Source organism: Eschrichtius robustus, chromosome X (assembly GCF_028021215.1).
Source record: "Eschrichtius robustus isolate mEscRob2 chromosome X, mEscRob2.pri, whole genome shotgun sequence".
Taxonomy (NCBI): domain Eukaryota; kingdom Metazoa; phylum Chordata; class Mammalia; order Artiodactyla; family Eschrichtiidae; genus Eschrichtius; species Eschrichtius robustus.
In genome coordinates, this window is record NC_090845.1 from 38,971,752 (window position 1) to 38,989,151 (window position 17,400).

Consider the following 17,400-nt stretch of genomic DNA (forward strand, 5'->3'; position numbering starts at 1 on the left):
GACACTAAGGAAATGGGGAGAAAAGGCTGTTGGACCAGCACTCCAAAAGAGTGATTTGAGTTCTTTGGTGCCTCGTTTATCCTAACAGTGGCTGACAAAGGCAGTCTGGGGTCATGGGTTAATAACATTATTCTGATAGGGATGAGGAAAAGAGGTTTATTCCCTTAAGCCAAAGTTAAATGTAGTCCAAGGCTTGATTTACTCATTGATGTTTAGCTTTTAATGATTATACACTTGTAGATTTGAAATTGTTCAAATTTTTCATGATGAGAGGTTTCTTGTGAATTCAGAAACCACATCATATAGCAGAAGAGCTTATTCAGATCATAAGCATGCTGAGGGAAATGCCCAGATTATGAGTGCCTCATAACATCTATTGCATTTATTATTTTGATACACTGGGGAATTTTCTCCTGGGCTACATTAATTATAGGCTTACGTTTATTGAATTATGTGCTTACTTGGAAACACTGACATAAGTAGTTACATTAAGATTTTAACTTGAGGGAAAACTCTAGACACCAGGTTTTAAGAAATTTGGCATTTGTTTAAAGTGAAGTGGTTTTGTGTGTGTTTTGTTTTTCAACCATCTGGATGGAAGGACCTTCCTCCCCAGATTGAGAATCATTGCCGTAGTGAGCCATTGTTATTGATTGGTGTGTGTTGTATCTTTTAGATTGCCTAGAACAGAAGAGTGGTTATCAGCTCTTTTGCTAAATTAAAGTTTGGGATCAGAGGACTTGTTTTTAGTCCTTGCTCTATTAGTACCTATCTATATGACCTACAGCAATTCTCTCAAGGGACGGGAACCGAACTTTACTCACTCTGTATTTGACCTGTGTTAAATGCTTTACATTTAATCCTCATAGCAGTGCAGGGAGGCAGGTATTATCCCAGTTTGATTAATAAGAAAACTGAGATTCGCATGGCTTAAACTAGCTTGTTTGAAATCACACGGCCAGTATATCATAGTGCTGCACTACTCAACTTAGGTGTATCTGACTTAAGTCTGTGCTTTTTCTATTAGACCAGTGATTTTTCAAACCTACCTTGGAGCCTTAGGGCTTCTGAGGAGCTTCCTCCAAGATTTCTGGACGAGCAGTAGAGGTTTTATCCCCATTTCTCACTTCTTTCCTCCTCTTCCCAACAATTGAAACAGCTCTGCTTTTAGTTTTATACATTGGCCTTCCAAATGGAATTTTTGCTTGAAGAAAGTTTTCTGCTGCTGTTTTTAAAAACCAAACCAAACCAAAACACAACTCAAAACTGAAAACAACTGTATTTTATCATATTGGACCTCAGTTTCCTATCTGTAAATTAGAGGTGACAGGGTTAGGTAGGACAGGTGCTAGAAGCCCTCTTTAAGCTCAGCAATACTATGAAAATATCAAAGACACTAGAATTGATAACTCAAAATGCTTTGAAATGAAGAGGGAACCTTAAATACATTCACCTTACTATGTAATTGGGAATGGAGCCACCATTACATTAGCTAAAGATTGTGTTAAGTTCTTCAGAATAAAACGAGATGTTCATTCTCTTGTCATTCAGAGATATGGCCGACAGGGTGGGTGGATGAATGCTAAAAGAAAAAGGAAGCTAACAGAAGAAACTAGTTGAAACAGAATTCACTTGAACTAAACCTATAGTCCCAAAACTAAAAAGACCCTCGAGAATGCCACTGAATAATTAATAAGCATCCTGTTGAGTTTTGACATTAAAAAGTTTAAAATATGTCGGTTATTCTGTTCAGTGTGGCCAAGTACTGAGTGATGAATATTAGATCATCATCAAATATTAAAATTTAAGCAATTTTAACTCTTCAGCGTTGATGAGTTGGTTATCTATAAAGTCACATAATAGAATACCTCTTTCTCCAATGATACCATATAAGCACAATGCTAAAACTCAGGTAACCTAGTAAACATACTTTCAAAATGGCTGGTTTCAAAGATGAAACTGTTTAAGTTCAGGGAACAAATCTTTTTTTCTCCCAATGTGTATCCTTTTATTTTATTTTATTTTATTTTTATTGAAGTATAGTTGATTTACAGTGTTTCACGTGTACAGGGAACAAATCTTTTTTTCAGTTTAGGTCCAGTGATGTACCAGAGTTCCTGGCACATTGTAGGTGCTTAATATGTGCTTGTAGAATGAATTAATATCTAGTATTTTTTAGTAATAGATAAAAATTAAGAAATAAGTTATTTTAAGATGTTGATAAAAAACTGACGTCTTTTTACCTGTAGTTAAAATATAATTGTGATAAATGGATTATTTCCCATATATAGAGACAGATTGCCTTTCAGGATAAAAAATTATATAGATCTAATTGCTAATTTTTTATGTCTTTCAAGATTTTTATTGAAGGATGGCCAACTGTGGCTCTGCGCTCCTCAGGCAAAGCAAATATGGAAATGCTTAGCAGAGAACGCAGTTTACCTTTGTGATCGTGAAGCCTGTTTTAAGTGGTATTCCAAGTTGATGGGCGATGAACCAGACTTGGATCCTGATATTAATAAGGACTTCTTTGAAAGCAATGTACTTCAGCTTGATCCTTCTCTGCTGACTGAAAATGGAATGAAATGTTTTGAGCGATTCTTCAAAGCTGTGAATTGTCGAGAAGGAAAACTAGTAGCAAAAAGGAGAGCATATATGATGGATGATTTGGAGTTAATAGGATTAGACTACCTTTGGAGGGTAAGTGAAAAGTAGGAACTTTGTAAGCAGTGTATCTGATGTTTTTCAAATAGGTAAGAAATCACATTTGTACAAATGAATTATATGTATGTATGCTGCTCTGATGCTTGTCGCAGGAGGTAGTGATAGTTCATCTTTATCTTACTTTTCTCCCTCCCTCCACCTCCCCCTCCTCCTGCCACTGATGTTCCTTTTGTCTTGGCTTAGAATCTGTCTGTCCCAGATGTGTTTAGAAGTAAATGCACTAACCATACAGATCTTTCATGCCCCTCCATGAAAGTTATTTTCTTCCCTTTTTTAGTTTAATGTAGACCTCTGTTTCTTCTTCAACATTAATTTTAGCTTATCCATTTAATGCTAAAATAGAGGGCAGAAAAAAAGACTTTATTTAGAAAGGATTATGAATGTATACTTTATCAGCACTGTTTAACTTGTGATATTTTTAGATACCTGAGTAAAATATTATCTACTTAAAGCTAATTTTTCCACCTTTGCACCTTTATAGTATATATATATATATATTTTTTTTTTTTTTTTTTTTTTTAGTTGAGATATAATTGACATACAACACTACATTAGTTTCAGGTATACAGCATAATGATTTGATGTGTACGTACTGCAAAATGATCACAATAAGTCTAGTTAACATCTATCACTACACAGTTACATTTTTTTTTCTTGTAATGAGAACTTTTAAGATTTACTCGAGAATTCCCTGGTGGTCCAGTGGTTAGGACTCGGTGCTTTCACTGCTGTGGCCTGGGTTCAGTCCCTGGTTGGGGAACTAAGGTCCCGAAAGCTGTGTGGCTCGGCAAAAAAAAAAATTTACTCTCTTACCATTCACTCTTTCAAATATGCAGTACAGTATTATTACCTGTAGTCACTGTGCTCTGCATTACATCCCCAGGACTTAATTTATTTTATAACTGGAAGTTTGTACCTTTTGAACCTGTTCACCATTTGGCAACCATTAATCTGTTCTCTGTATCTATGAGTTCAATTTTTTGTTTGTGTTTTTTATTTTTTTAGATTCCACATATAAGTGAGATCACACAGTATTTGTCTCTCTCTCTCTGACTTATTAGCACTTATCATAATGCCCTCAAGTTCCATCCATGTTTTTGTAATATAGTATTAATATATCATTCCTGTCTTTAAAAATCTGATCTGTTCACAGCAGTTTATATTGTTTTCTGGATCTGAAATGTTTTTCTGCAGACAGACCAAGTTGTTTACTTTGGTATTTGATTATTCAGACTTTAGGTGCGTGGTTTTCAAGATTTTTAAACAGCAGAGACCCTTTTTAAAAGTCAAAATTTAGATAATACTCCAAAATGTACAACTAGTTGAAGTGAGAAAGGAAAGCGTGATTTTTTTCTTGCGAATCAGTCTCGCTATGCTTCACTCCCTTCCCCCTCCCAAGCCTATTATAGGGTTCATCCCTAAAACTCGTCATCACTCCTAGAGTTCTATACATAGTTTGAAAACCACTGATATGATTAGATGAGTGATGAAGATCTATACAAATGGGGTAGGGGTGGGTAACCTTTTATGGTAAGCTGTATTTCATATAATCTTTGTTTCCTTTAACTAATTTGAATTCCTTCCTTAATATCTCACTGCTTGGTTACCAGGGTGTTGAATTGCAGGGTTAAATAATACTAATGACAGCATATTTTATTCTTAGTAAAATGTGTCTTTCTTTCTTAACTTGATTTATTCAAAGACTTGAGTTTTGCATTTGTTATATTTTTGGTCTGTTTTCTCACTTTAATTTTACTTGATTATCAAAGTCGATATTCCCTTTTAAATTATTGAATGCTGTATTAAAAATAACTGAAGGTATGGTTTGAATGGAAATGCCCAACTAAAATATTTCTTGAAAGGTATTTACACTTGAATCTTTTTGAACCTAGGTGGTGATTCAGAGTAATGATGATATTGCCAGCAGAGCTATAGATCTCCTTAAAGAGATATACACGAACCTTGGTCCAAGGCTACAGGTCAATCAGGTGAGGATTGACATGTATTAAAATTTCCACAAATTTGAATTCTGATTGAAGAACTCTTGCTAATAAGAATTTTTTCCTTTACTTCAAGATTAACTAGAAATTGTTTTTGTTTCAATTCGTATTATAAAAACATACCTAAAATATTTAGTCCACATTTCTCTCCTACAAAATGCTGTCTAAATGAGTCTCATCTTGATATAATTATCTTGAAGTGATTATTTTGAGTATAGTTATGGTAGGAGATTTCGGCCGAATTTCTTTCCATTCTGGCACCTAATCCTGAAGTTCATTTTTTATGTATCTAGTTTATACTTGTTAACTTAAATAACGTTAGCTTCCTTTGACAAAACATAGTGTGTGTTTATTATTATTGTTTCTATTTTATTGATGTATAGTAGATTTTACAATGTTGTGTTAATTTCTGCTGCACAGCTAAGTGATTCAGTTATACATACATATACATTCTTTGTTTATATTCTTTTCCATTATGGTTTATCAAAGGACATTGAATATAGTTACCTGTGCTATACAGTAGGACCTTGTTTTTTATCCATTCTGTATATAATAGTTTGCATGTGCTAATCCCAAACTCCCAATCCATCCGTCCCCCACCCTCTCTCCCCCTTGGCAGCCACAAGTCTGTTCTCAAACATATTTTATTATCAATTATCAATATAGATTCTCTCGTTAAATAGGATCATGGTTAAATGAGATCTACCTTTAAATTGTTGCCATCTTTAATTAGATTAATGTTTTATTAATATATATATGAAACACTTTATATACGTATAAAACTTGAACTGTCTTTATTTGGCCCATTATTTGTAGGTGGTAATCCATGAAGACTTCATTCAGTCTTGCTTTGATCGTTTGAAAGCCTCCTATGACACACTGTGTGTTTTGGATGGTGACAAAGACAGTATTAATTGTGCAAGACAGGAAGCTGTTCGAATGGTTCGAGTACTAACTGTGTTACGGGAGTATATAAATGAATGTGACAGTGATTATCATGAGGAAAGAACAATTCTACCTATGTCAAGGTTTGTGAATAACTGATCTACTAGTGCTACTTCTTAATTATTTGACATTTTCCTAGCCATTTAATTTTAAGAAGTGATGATGTACAGGAAGAAAGGAAATTTTTCATTTTTTGAAAACATTAGTGTCTTGCTTAAAAACAGTATTTGTATCTTATAGAATTTTTTTTTTTAATAGTAGACCTTTTTTGTTTTGTTTTCAGGATCTGTTTTTTGCTTGTTTTTGTTTAGGGCATTCTCAATTAAATCTAGTTTCTTCTTTTTTTTTTTTTTTTTTTAACTTAATGGCTTTTTTTTTTTTTTATTTGGCTGCATTGGGTGTTCGTTGCTGTGCGTGGGCTTTCTCTAGTTGCGGCGAGCGGGGGCTGCTCTTCGTTGCGGTGCGTGGGCTTCTCATTGCAGTGGCTTCTCTTGTTGCGGAGCACGGGCTCTAGGCACGCGGGCTCTAGAGCACAGGCTCAGTAGTTGTGGCGCACGGGCTTAGTTGCTCCGTGGCATGTGGGATCTTCCCAGACCAGGGCTCGAACCCGTGTTCCCTGCAATGGCAAGCAGATTCTTAACCACTGCGCCACCAGGGAAGCCCTCTAGTTTCTTCTTTTTATTCTGGTTGGTCTTTTTTTGTTTGTTTGTTTGTTTGTTTTGCCATTGACTTTGTTGCCCATTAAGTGTTGCCAGGGGTATTTTGCCGTTGAAGTGCTTTGATGCCATTTATTTCCACTGTTAAAAATAATAGCATAGTCTGGTTGCAGAGCAATTGGAGAGAACTCTTAAAAGCTGCTTTGACAGATAGCCAGTATAGCAAGAAATATTTTTAAATGGTCTACTAACATTTCTCTCTTTTTTTTTCTTCCAGTTTTATTGAGATATAATTGACATACAGCCTTTATAAGTTTATAATAATTTGACTTGGTACATCATGAAATGATTACCACAATAAGTTTAGTGAACATCCATCATCTCATATAAATACAAAAGAAAGAAAAAGGAAAAAATACTGTTCCCTTGTGACAAGAACTCAGGATTTATTCTCTTAACAGCTTTCATATATAACATAGAGCAGTGTTAATTATATTAATCATGTTGAGCATTACATCTCTAGTACTCAGTTATCTTATAACTGGAAGTTTGTACCTTTTAACCGCCTTCATCCAATTCTTCCTCCCCTGTCCTGCCCCCGAGCCCGGTAATCACAAATCTGATCTCTTTTTCTGTGAGTTTGTTTGATTTTGAAATATAATTGACCTACAACACTATGTTAGTTCCTGGTACACAACATAGTGCCTGAATATTTCTTTCCATTACAAAATGATCACCATGATTAGTTACCACCTGTCATCCCATGACTCATTTATTTTGTAACTGGAAGTTTGTACCTCTTAAAACTTCCGTTACCTAATTCCCTCATCTTCGGGTCTATTAACATTTCTCTTAAGATTTCACCATTTAGTATACTCAAATAATATGTATAATTTAGAGATATTTATAGAATGTGAGCCATTAGTATTTGAGTTCTCTTTTTAACCATGAAATTATTAAAATTGCTCCTTGAATATGTTTTTTATTTTTTTGTATCTTACCTGCAGGAAGATAATATGCCAACATAAATATCATTTTGGGGATGACTTTTGATATTAGTTGGGCTTTTATAGCATTAAAAATAAATGAAATGTTATTCATGTCTCTGTTTTAATGTCTTGTAACTAGATACCTGTAAACTATAGGTCCAAGAGTAACAACAGTGAAATATGATTGTTGTGTTTTGAAGATTACGTATAATATTTGTAGTTAAAAGGAGCAGTAAATATTTTCAAGATCCTAAAAATAATGTGTCTTTAACTCACTTTCTCTTGTTTAGTAAGAAAATATTCAATTTTAAATTGCTAGCTTTATTTTCTTTGCAAGAAGATTTGAAAATCTGCTGAATATGATGATGTTTTCCCTTTTTTTTCCCCCAGAGCTTTCCGTGGTAAACACCTTTCTTTTATAGTTCGATTTCCAAACCAGGGCAGACAGGTTGATGACTTGGACGTATGGTCTCATACAAATGATACAATCGGTTCAGTACGACGATGTATTCTCAATCGTATCAAAGCCAATGTAGCTCATACAAAAATTGAGCTCTTTGTAGGCGGTGAACTGATAGATCCTGCAGATGATAGAAAGTTGATTGGACAGTTAAACTTAAAGGATAAATCAGTAAGTATCTATAATTACCAAACTTTTCCAGAAAATCAAACCGGGGACTCTTTCATTTTTGTAGTCAACATTTCACTCAATAAATGTTAATGGAGCATCTGTTATGTGTGAGGCTCTGTATTTTCTGTATTAGGTGTTTGAATTGTAACACTAAATAAGACAGGCATTATGGTACCTATAATATAGTAGAGGAAAAGATTTCTAAAAACAAAACTGTTTTAAGTGGTTATGTTAGACAACAGTTATAAATTATATTTCTAAAAATATAGTGTGTAGTTTTTTGTTTTTTGTTGATATGTCACTAACTTCTGTTTTGTGTATTTTTCCTTGTCTTTGGTACTAACATAGTATATCATTTTCAGCTAATTACAGCCAAACTTACACAAATAAGTTCCAATATGCCTTCAAGCCCTGATAGTTCTTCTGATTCCTCAACTGGATCTCCTGGAAACCATGGTAATCATTACAGTGATGGTCCCAATCCAGAAGTGGAAAGCTGTTTGCCTGGGGTGGTGAGTAGATAGTTTTGAGCTATTGTATGCAAGGCATTTTGCTAGGTTATTTAAGAATAAAGTATACAGAATAGTTCTTTTTTCTTGAACTTACAATTACATTAGGCAAAATATCAAATGACTGTACATTTAACCATCAACTTCAGAATGGATCCCTTTGAAAGGTGATTGTAACTTGGTTGAAATTTAAAACCACATTTTGTATAGATATAGTGTTGTTATATTTACATAAAACTAGCCCATTATACAACTTAATTATAACTGTTGAGCTTATTGAGCAAAATAACCACTGTATTTTGTATTTGTACCACAAAAATGAATTCTTCAGAACTGTTTCTGTAGGAAAATATCTGCAGTCTTTCTTAGATTGTCAGTAACATATCTTGTTTCTAAAGAAAGTGATTCCTTCCTTACCTCCCCACAAAAATTTTAATGGCTACAATAATACCAGCCACTCCAGTGTCAGAAGGATTGGCTCTCTACAACAGTTGGATTAGGAATTTAACTGTTAGTGGGCATGGCAGCCGTTTGTTTATACAGAGTCTGACTTGTATGTACAAGAGGAATAGTTTAACAAAACAGTAAAAAAGCTGTCACACACAAAGTACTGGAGGTGGCTTGGATAATGTATCCAGTCTACATTATGAAGGATTTCTAAAAGTGAGATGATGGGGTAGGCAGACCATTTCACGATAGAAATGACATAAGCAAAACTGTGGAGATTAATCAACACATTTATTTGGGGACTCTTCTTTTGGGGAGGTGTAATTTACAGGTAAATATTTTGTATTCTAGATAATGTCACTGCATCCCAGATACATCTCTTTCCTTTGGCAAGTTGCAGACTTGGGTAGCAGCCTAAATATGCCCCCTCTTAGAGATGGAGCAAGAATACTTATGAAACTTATGCCACCAGGTAAGAAATTTCTTTTTAAATGATAATAATGTTGATAAAGTACATGTTGGACAGTAAAGGGGTATGTTAGCAAATTCTCTTCCTAGATGGAAAATAACAGGAGTTGGCAAACTATAGCTCACTGGCCACATCCAACCCACTGTCTGTTTTTGGTACAGCCCAAGAGCTAAGGATGGTTTTTACATTTTCTAATTGCTGAAGAAAAAATCAAAAGAATAATATTTTGTGACTTAATGAAAATTATATGAAATTTAAATTTTGGTGTCCATAAACAAAGTTTTATTGGTGTACAAGCCATGCTCATTCATGTACACGCTGTCTTAGCTGCTTTTGTCTTAGCACAGCAGCAGTTGTGGCAGAGACCATATCGCCTGCAAAGCCTTAAATATTTACTATCTGACCCTTTACAGAAAAAATTTTCTGGCCCCTGGACTGGGTTTTGGGTCATGTGTCATCTATAGCATTGTTCCTTTTTTATTCCTGGGAAACAACCACTTTCAATTGGTAGCTCTTATTCTTATCTATGTCTATACTATCTGTAAATAAAACTGTTTGTCAGTTTTACATGCCTACTGATTTTCTGTTGTGTAAATGAAAACTTAACTCTTACTTCCACATTCTTCCAATTTTTTCTTTTTACTTTTCTTTTTTTTGCCACACCATGTGGCATGTGGGATCTTAGTTCCCCGACCAGGGATCAAACCTGTGCCCCCTGCAGTGGAAGCGTGGAGTCTTAACCACTGGGCTGCCAGGGAAGTCCCTCTTCCAGTTTTTTCTTAAATTCATATTCAGCATTTGTTTTTTCAAGAGTGTGTGAAAAGTAGTTTGCTGGATTAATGGCAACTTTTTTTTTCAGGGTTTAATAATTTCCCCTTTTTATTTTCTTGATTTTCTATACACCTATTACTAATTCTTTCCACATATTCTCTAGTAACCTCTCAAAATAATTTTCCATTATTATGTGTATTATATAATCTGTCGGCTCCACTGTTGTCCTGGAACTTTTCTTCTGCCTCCTCTCATCTGGTTGTTGTTCACTACACAGCTACCATTTGGGGACTTCTTTCTTCAGCTTTCCTATGGTGGATCCCTGTTCACTGGCTCCTATGTCTTGAGCCTTTCTTGAGGGGCTCTGTCATTTTGCTGAAGCACACCCTCCTGCACTTATTTCAGAAAGGGTACGTGGGAGGTGGTTTTGTTTTCTGTTTCTGAAACATTGCTAATCTGAATGCTTAACCTTCACATTTGATTAGTAGTTTGGGTATTGAATTCTAGCTTGAAAATTTACTCAGCTGTCTAGCTGGTAATGTTGCTTGTGTGAAGACCAAAGCTCTTCTGAGTTCTATTCCTTTGCTTTTTTTTTTTTTTTTTTTTTTTAATAGTTACATATGCTTTTTTCTTTTTTTAACATCTTTATTGGAGTATAATTGCTTTACAATGGTGTGTTAGTTTCTGCTTTATAACAAAGTGAATCAGCTATACATATACATATATCCGCATATCTCCTCTGTCTTGCGTCTCCCTCCCATCCTCCCTATTCCACCCCTCTAGGTGGTCACAAAGCACTGAGCTGATCTCCCTGTGCTATGCGGCTGCTTCCCACTAGCTATCTGTTTTACATTTGGTAGTGTATATATGTCCATGCTACTCTCTCACTTTGTCCCAGCTTACCCTTCCCCCTCCCCATGTCCTCAAGTCCATTCTCTACATCTGCGTCTTTATTGCTGTCCTGCCCCTAGGTTCTTCAGAACCATTTTTTTGATTCCATATATATGTGTTAGCATACGGTATTTGTTTTTCTCTTTCTGACTGACTTCACTGTGTATGACAGTCTCTAGATCCATCCACCTTGCTACAAATAACTCAATTTCGTTTCTTTTTATGGCTGAGTAAGATTCCATTGTATATTTGTGCCACATCTTTATCCATTCATCTGTCGATGGACACTTAGGTTACTTCCATGTCCTGGCTATTGTAAATAGAGCTGCAATGAACATTGTGGTACATGACTCTTTTTGAATTATGGTTTTCTCAGGGTATATGCCCAGTAGTGGGATTGCTGGATGGTATGGTAGTTCTATTTTTAGTTTTTTAAGGAACCTCCATACTGCTCTCCATAGTGGCTATATCAATTTACATTCCCACCAACAGTGCAAGATACTCCTTTGCTTTTGATCTTTGTTTCTGGAAGTTTTGGTTTTATCATTGAGTTTAGAACTTTCCTGATGAAATGCCTTGCTTGGTATAGGTCTGCTTTGTGATGGGTTTTCAGTGGGCCTGGAGATTCCTAATTTGTGAGAGATTTCTGTTCTTTCTTTGCTAATTTACTTCTCCGTGTTTTGCTTTTTGTGGATCTTTGAAATGTCTTTGACTGTGGTGTTGAATCTACTAAATCTGATTTTCTTACCTTTCCTTTCTCCTCTCATTAATTTTATTCCAGCTTTGGGTGGTATCCTTACTTTTTCCAGCTCTTCTGTTGACTTTTTGCCCCCAGATATTCTAGTGTTAAATTTTCAAGACCTTCCTCCAAGTGATCCTTTTCCATAGGATTTTTCATGAGCACATTTCAGTGTTTCTGCTCTAATATATGTGTTTTCCTCTAAAACCTAACGTTCTACAAAGTTATGCACTAAAAATAACAGAGCTTGTGGAAAGAGAGAATTCGATCAGATCATTCAATCCTATACAACTTAAAAAAATTTTTTTTAATGTTTTTTGGAAACATTTACAACCTTACAGAAAAGTTTGAAGTATAATTCAAGGACTTCAAGAACCATTTGAGAGTAATTTGCTGCTGGTCTGATGTCCCATCATCCTTAAATACTTTATTGTGTATTTCCAACAAGCAAGGATATTGGCATTCTACTATGAAGTAGAGCTTTGCCTTCTCCCCTATTAATTATATGTTATCACTGTTTACTCATGGATTCTTATTTTATCCATTGGGTTATAGCCATTATAGTCATTATTTATTTTGATGCTCAGTTGTCCCAGGTATGGTCAGTGGATGTGTACCCAACTGTCTTTTTTACATGAACCCAGTGCTTTTTTTTTAACATAGCTTCATCATCTTTTGAGTACTTTTTACTTTCTGGCATAAGATATTTAAAGTTCGTCTAGTACTTTCTCTATTCCAGCCCTAGAATCAGACATTTCTCCTTTTAGTGAGGGAAGATATTTAGAAACCAGAATGTGAGGGCTAAATTGTGCTCATTACTACTGCGGTGTTCTTGTGGTCTAGGCATTTTCATTGGACTTAGGAAGTAATACACACTTAAACACACACACACATATATGTAAACACATTTATATCAAAAAACAAACATGGGTTCATACTGGTACTAATCCAGCTTTTTAGTCTTTTGCATTCCATATTTGTATCTGTTCTCTACATTAGTGAGATATCTGCTTCCCAGCTTCATCAGTCTATTGGGGAGGGAGGTAGAGTAGAAATTTGCCTCTTAGGCAGATTTCAGGCACTCTGTTTTTAAGTCTTTGATTCATCTGTACCTTCTCAATTATGTTTTGTTTTCATATCCTTAACTTTTCTAGGACTTGGTGGAGTGCTGATTTATAGGTACCCTCTCCCTCTTCCTCTTACCCCCCCAAGAAGCACTTCTTGGGTTCAGCTAAGCCAGCTATCTTCCATCCCCTCTACACCTTCAGTAATTTGCTGACATCTCTAATGTTCCTTCAGCTTTTAACTTCATCCTTCTGAGTTTATGTATTTTATATTAATTTGTTCTCATTTTAGTGGGGTTTATGGATGCATTGCTGACAAATGCAGTTCAATAATTGGCCCAGATAATTTTTAAAACTGTTGTGTTTACATTATCTCCTTTTTCTAAAGTAGGCACCCTGCTGACCTTTCCCATCCGATCTCACTTTCTGAGTCATATGGTACAGAATCGATTCAGATGTTAATTAGATTCTTAAATAAGGCTTTTCTTTTTTTTTCTTTCTAATTGAGTTTTTATTTGCTCTGTTAAGGCTTTTCTTAATGATTTAATTTAATTTGATCCTTATCTGTTGTGTAGTTTAGAATTTGTATTGTTTTACTTACTAGTATCTGAGTAACAGCTGTTGTTGCTTTATGTACACAGATTCAACATTTGAAAAGGAAAACCCATCTCATAATCCCTGACCTTGTGATTTGAGCATAGTGCCACTAGGTGGCGGGAGGGAGCTCTTGCCGAGCAGCTCAAGCAGGAAACTTACGAGGGTGCTTTTATCTTATTTTATATAATCGAAGTATAGTACCTAAATTTGAAATAGCCAGCTTCGAAAATGCCAGTAATGATTGTATGACAGTAGACAAATCATAGGCTTTGGACTCAAATGGACTTGAGTTCAAGTCCTGCTTCTTCAAGTTGCTACTCCATGGCCTTAGACATGAGTTTTCTTCAGAGCTTCCTTATCTGTAAAACTGAGCTAATAATAACTATTTCATAGAATTGCATGGATTAAATGGGGTCATGTATGGAAAACCCCTAGCCTAGTGGTGGGTATTTAATCACTCTTCAACAAATGTTAACCTACTCTTTGTCACTGTGGTTGTTACACACATGGGCGTGTGCGCACACACGTTCTTCTTTAAGATAGGAAGCGGGAGCTCTAAGAAAAGGAAGTAGTTATAAATTCTGTTTCTAACATTTGGGTAATCATTTAGTGTTTGTGCACACATGCACGTAGTTTAAAAGGAGGAAAAAAACAAGATGGAATTAGAAGCTTTTTTATTAGTCATTGACTTTACTTTTGTTTATTCTGAATCTTTGCCTAACGTCCAGTGCCTCCATTACGATTTGCTGTTAAACTTAGAATTTCTACAGCAGTCTCTGTAGGTAATTTAAACTCTTGTAATTTAAACTCCTCAGGAGTTCCTGTGACCTTTATACGCATCAGGAAAACAGGTTCTTGCTTGATACAGAGAAATTAAAATGTATATTGCTTTACTAAGCAGAATGAGTTGCTTTTCCTCTTCAGAGCTTCCTTTTTCCCAGGAGTTTGGTCTAACTAATATCTTAAAATATGGCAAAATCTGTTATGAGCACTTCACACTTGTTAACTCATTTAAACCTCACAACATTCCTAGGGAGGGAATTACTATTTTTATTTCTATTTTAAAGATGGGGAAACTGAGGCACCGAGAGATTGTTCCTTTTGACCAGAGACACGGAGCTTAAAGGCAGTTCTAAGATAATGCATGCAGTTGGGCTCCAAAGTTTGTACTGTTAACCTGTGTGTTACTGCTCAACGTCTTCTAGACTTTTTTATACTATGTTGCTATAATCATATAATTGATTAGGCTTATTAGGTATCTCTTCAACAGACTAGAAAGAAAGAAACTAAAATCCAGGATCATGGGCAGTTTAAATTTGTTGTCTCTATTTTCCATATTTTGTTAAATGAGCATGTGCATAATCGGGGACCTAAGATTATTTAGGTTCATGAATGCTAAAGCTGGAATGGCCACTAGTGATCATTTGGTTCAGATCCCTCAAATGAATAAACTATAATCCAACAACATTAAATGATTTGCTTAAAATTCAGTGCTTCCTTTTCTTAGAGCTCTTGTTTCTTTTCTCCTATTCCCTTTGCCCTCCCTCCTTCACTCAGAATATTTTTAAACTAAGCAAGATATTTTCAGGTACAGCATATGAATTGGTTTCTTTTTAGAGAGTAACTTGGATCTTTATTGTTTAAAAAAAAATTGAGAAAACCTAAATACCCAGTGTTAGAGATTAAACTAGTGTACTGGCAAAAGGACATGTCATTTTAATCATTAATATAAAATGATATAGGGGATGAATATTTAATGACAGGAGAAGATACTCACAAATGTTTTATTATTAAAACTGAATATTTCATTTAGTTATAATGTCACTCTCCTTTCAGAATAGGGAAAGCCAACAGTTTTAACACAAATTGAAGTTTTTTTGATAAGATATTTCCAGGCCTGTAAAAATTAGCTTACCCTAAGGAAATTATAGTAATTTTCAGTTATCTTTATTCTTCAAGAAAATCTTATTTATCGAGTGGTATTTTAATCATAGGGCATTTACCTTGGAAATAATTTGATTATTGAAGTACTTTCTGAAGTAAATTTGAGTGTTTGGTAGCTAATAATGGGATTGTTTCTTTCTTTTTTACCGTATCTTTTTAGTGTGATTTAAGTGAAACTCATCTTTTAATATTATCAAAAAAATCTTCTTACTTGATGTGCACATTAGGCACTGTTCCCTTTTTTTTTTTTTTTTTTTTTAAATGTTTGCTTTTTAAGGTTCAGTTTCCAAGGATACCAGTAAGCTTCTTTCATTGTAACAAACCAGTTCGTACAGGGGTCCCCAACCCCCGAGCCACCGACTGCTACTGGTCTGTGGCCTGTTAGGAACCTGGCCGCACAGCAAGGAGTGAGCAGCAGGCCGGACCAGTGAGCGAACGAAGCTTCATCTGTATTCACAGCCGCTCCCCATCACTCTCATTACTGCCTGAGCTCCGCCTCCTGTCAGATTAGCGGCAGCATTAGATTCTCATAGGAGCTCGAACCCTACTTTGAACTGTGCATGCAAGGGATCTAGGTTGAGGGCTCCTTATGAGAATTAATGCCTGATCTGAGGTGGAGCTGAGGCAGTGATGCTAGTGCTGGGGAGCGGCTGCAGATACAGATTATCATTAGCAGAGAGGTTTGACTGCACAGAGACCATAATAAATCAATTGCTTGCAGACTCATATCAAAACCCTATCAGTGAGTGTCCCGCTGATTCTGCATTATGGTGAGTTGTATAATTATTTCATTATATATTACAATGTAATAATAATAGAAATAAAGTGCACAATAAATATAATGCACTTGAATCATCCCGAAACCATCCCCCCCACCCCGGTCTGTGGAACAATTGTCTTCCACGAAACTGGTGCCTGGTGCCAAAAAGGTTGGAGACTGCTGAGTTAATACACAGTGTCATGGAGGCTAACATAAGTTGGAAGGAAGAGCTTGTCATATTTCCGTTTTTTTTATTTTCAATAAGAACTACTTCCTTTTGAAGTGTGTTGCAGTTTTTTGGTCTCTAGTGCCTGAGGAAGACATGTTGATTTGAGGTCTCTGAGTAGGAGGAGACTGCTTCCTTCGTGTTTGGGTTGAGTGATTAAACAGCCCTGGTTGATTGTGACTTTTTTTTTTTTTTTTTTAAACCAATCCAGATCTGGTTATGTCTTGTGAAGTTTGAGCCTGTAACTCAGCTGAATTGATTCTTATTCCATACTAAAGTAGTCTTCAGAATATCAAAAGTAAAATACTATGAATGCATGAATTATGTTTTGTTTTAGACTATGTATCTTTTTTTCTTACAGATAGCACAACAATAGAAAAATTAAGAGCTATTTGTTTAGACCACGCCAAACTTGGAGAAAGCAGCCTTAGTCCATCTCTTGACTCGCTTTTCTTTGGTCCTTCAGCCTCACAAGTGCTATACCTAACAGAGGTTGGTTTTTACTTTTTGAATTTATTCCATGTTCTTGAAATTTGACCTTTTATATGATAATGTGAAGAACATGGATGAAATTGTAATGAAATATTTTTGAAAGAATTTCAAAATATGGGAAAATTTTAAACTAATGATGATGAGGAAAATAAGAAATTATCTTAAAACCTTTTAATACAGTTCTTCTACTTTTTTCCAGGTAGTCTATGCCTTGTTAATGCCTGCTGGTGCACCTCTGGCTGATGATTCCTCTGATTTTCAATTTCACTTCTTGAAAAGTGGTGGCCTACCCCTTGTCCTGAGTATGCTAACCAGAAATAACTTCCTACCAAATGCAGATATGGAAACTCGAAGGGGTGCCTACCTCAATGCTCTTAAAATAGCCAAGCTGTTGCTAACTGCCATTGGCTATGGCCACGTTCGAGCTGTGGCGGAAGCTTGTCAGCCAGGTGTGGAAGGCGTGAATCCCATGGCGTCGGTAATACAGACTTTTTAAAAATATTTTTGTAATAATAGATGGCAACTTTTAAAGTTAAACTTCTTAGA

The 17,400-nt window shown here is 35.5% G+C and overlaps 1 protein-coding gene across 2 annotated transcripts in view; it reads left to right on the top strand.

The window, feature by feature from the left end:
* USP9X (ubiquitin specific peptidase 9 X-linked) overlaps positions 1 to 17,400 on the top strand; it is a 118,242-nt gene that overhangs the window by 60,641 nt on the left and 40,201 nt on the right. For both annotated transcript variants that reach the window (XM_068534067.1, XM_068534068.1), the window contains exons 16-23: positions 2,358 to 2,700; positions 4,617 to 4,712; positions 5,541 to 5,752; positions 7,705 to 7,945; positions 8,308 to 8,457; positions 9,253 to 9,373; positions 16,724 to 16,854; positions 17,054 to 17,332. In XM_068534067.1, the coding sequence (XP_068390168.1) occupies positions 2,358 to 2,700; positions 4,617 to 4,712; positions 5,541 to 5,752; positions 7,705 to 7,945; positions 8,308 to 8,457; positions 9,253 to 9,373; positions 16,724 to 16,854; positions 17,054 to 17,332 (1,573 nt within the window). The remainder of the gene's footprint in view (positions 1 to 2,357; positions 2,701 to 4,616; positions 4,713 to 5,540; positions 5,753 to 7,704; positions 7,946 to 8,307; positions 8,458 to 9,252; positions 9,374 to 16,723; positions 16,855 to 17,053; positions 17,333 to 17,400) is intronic.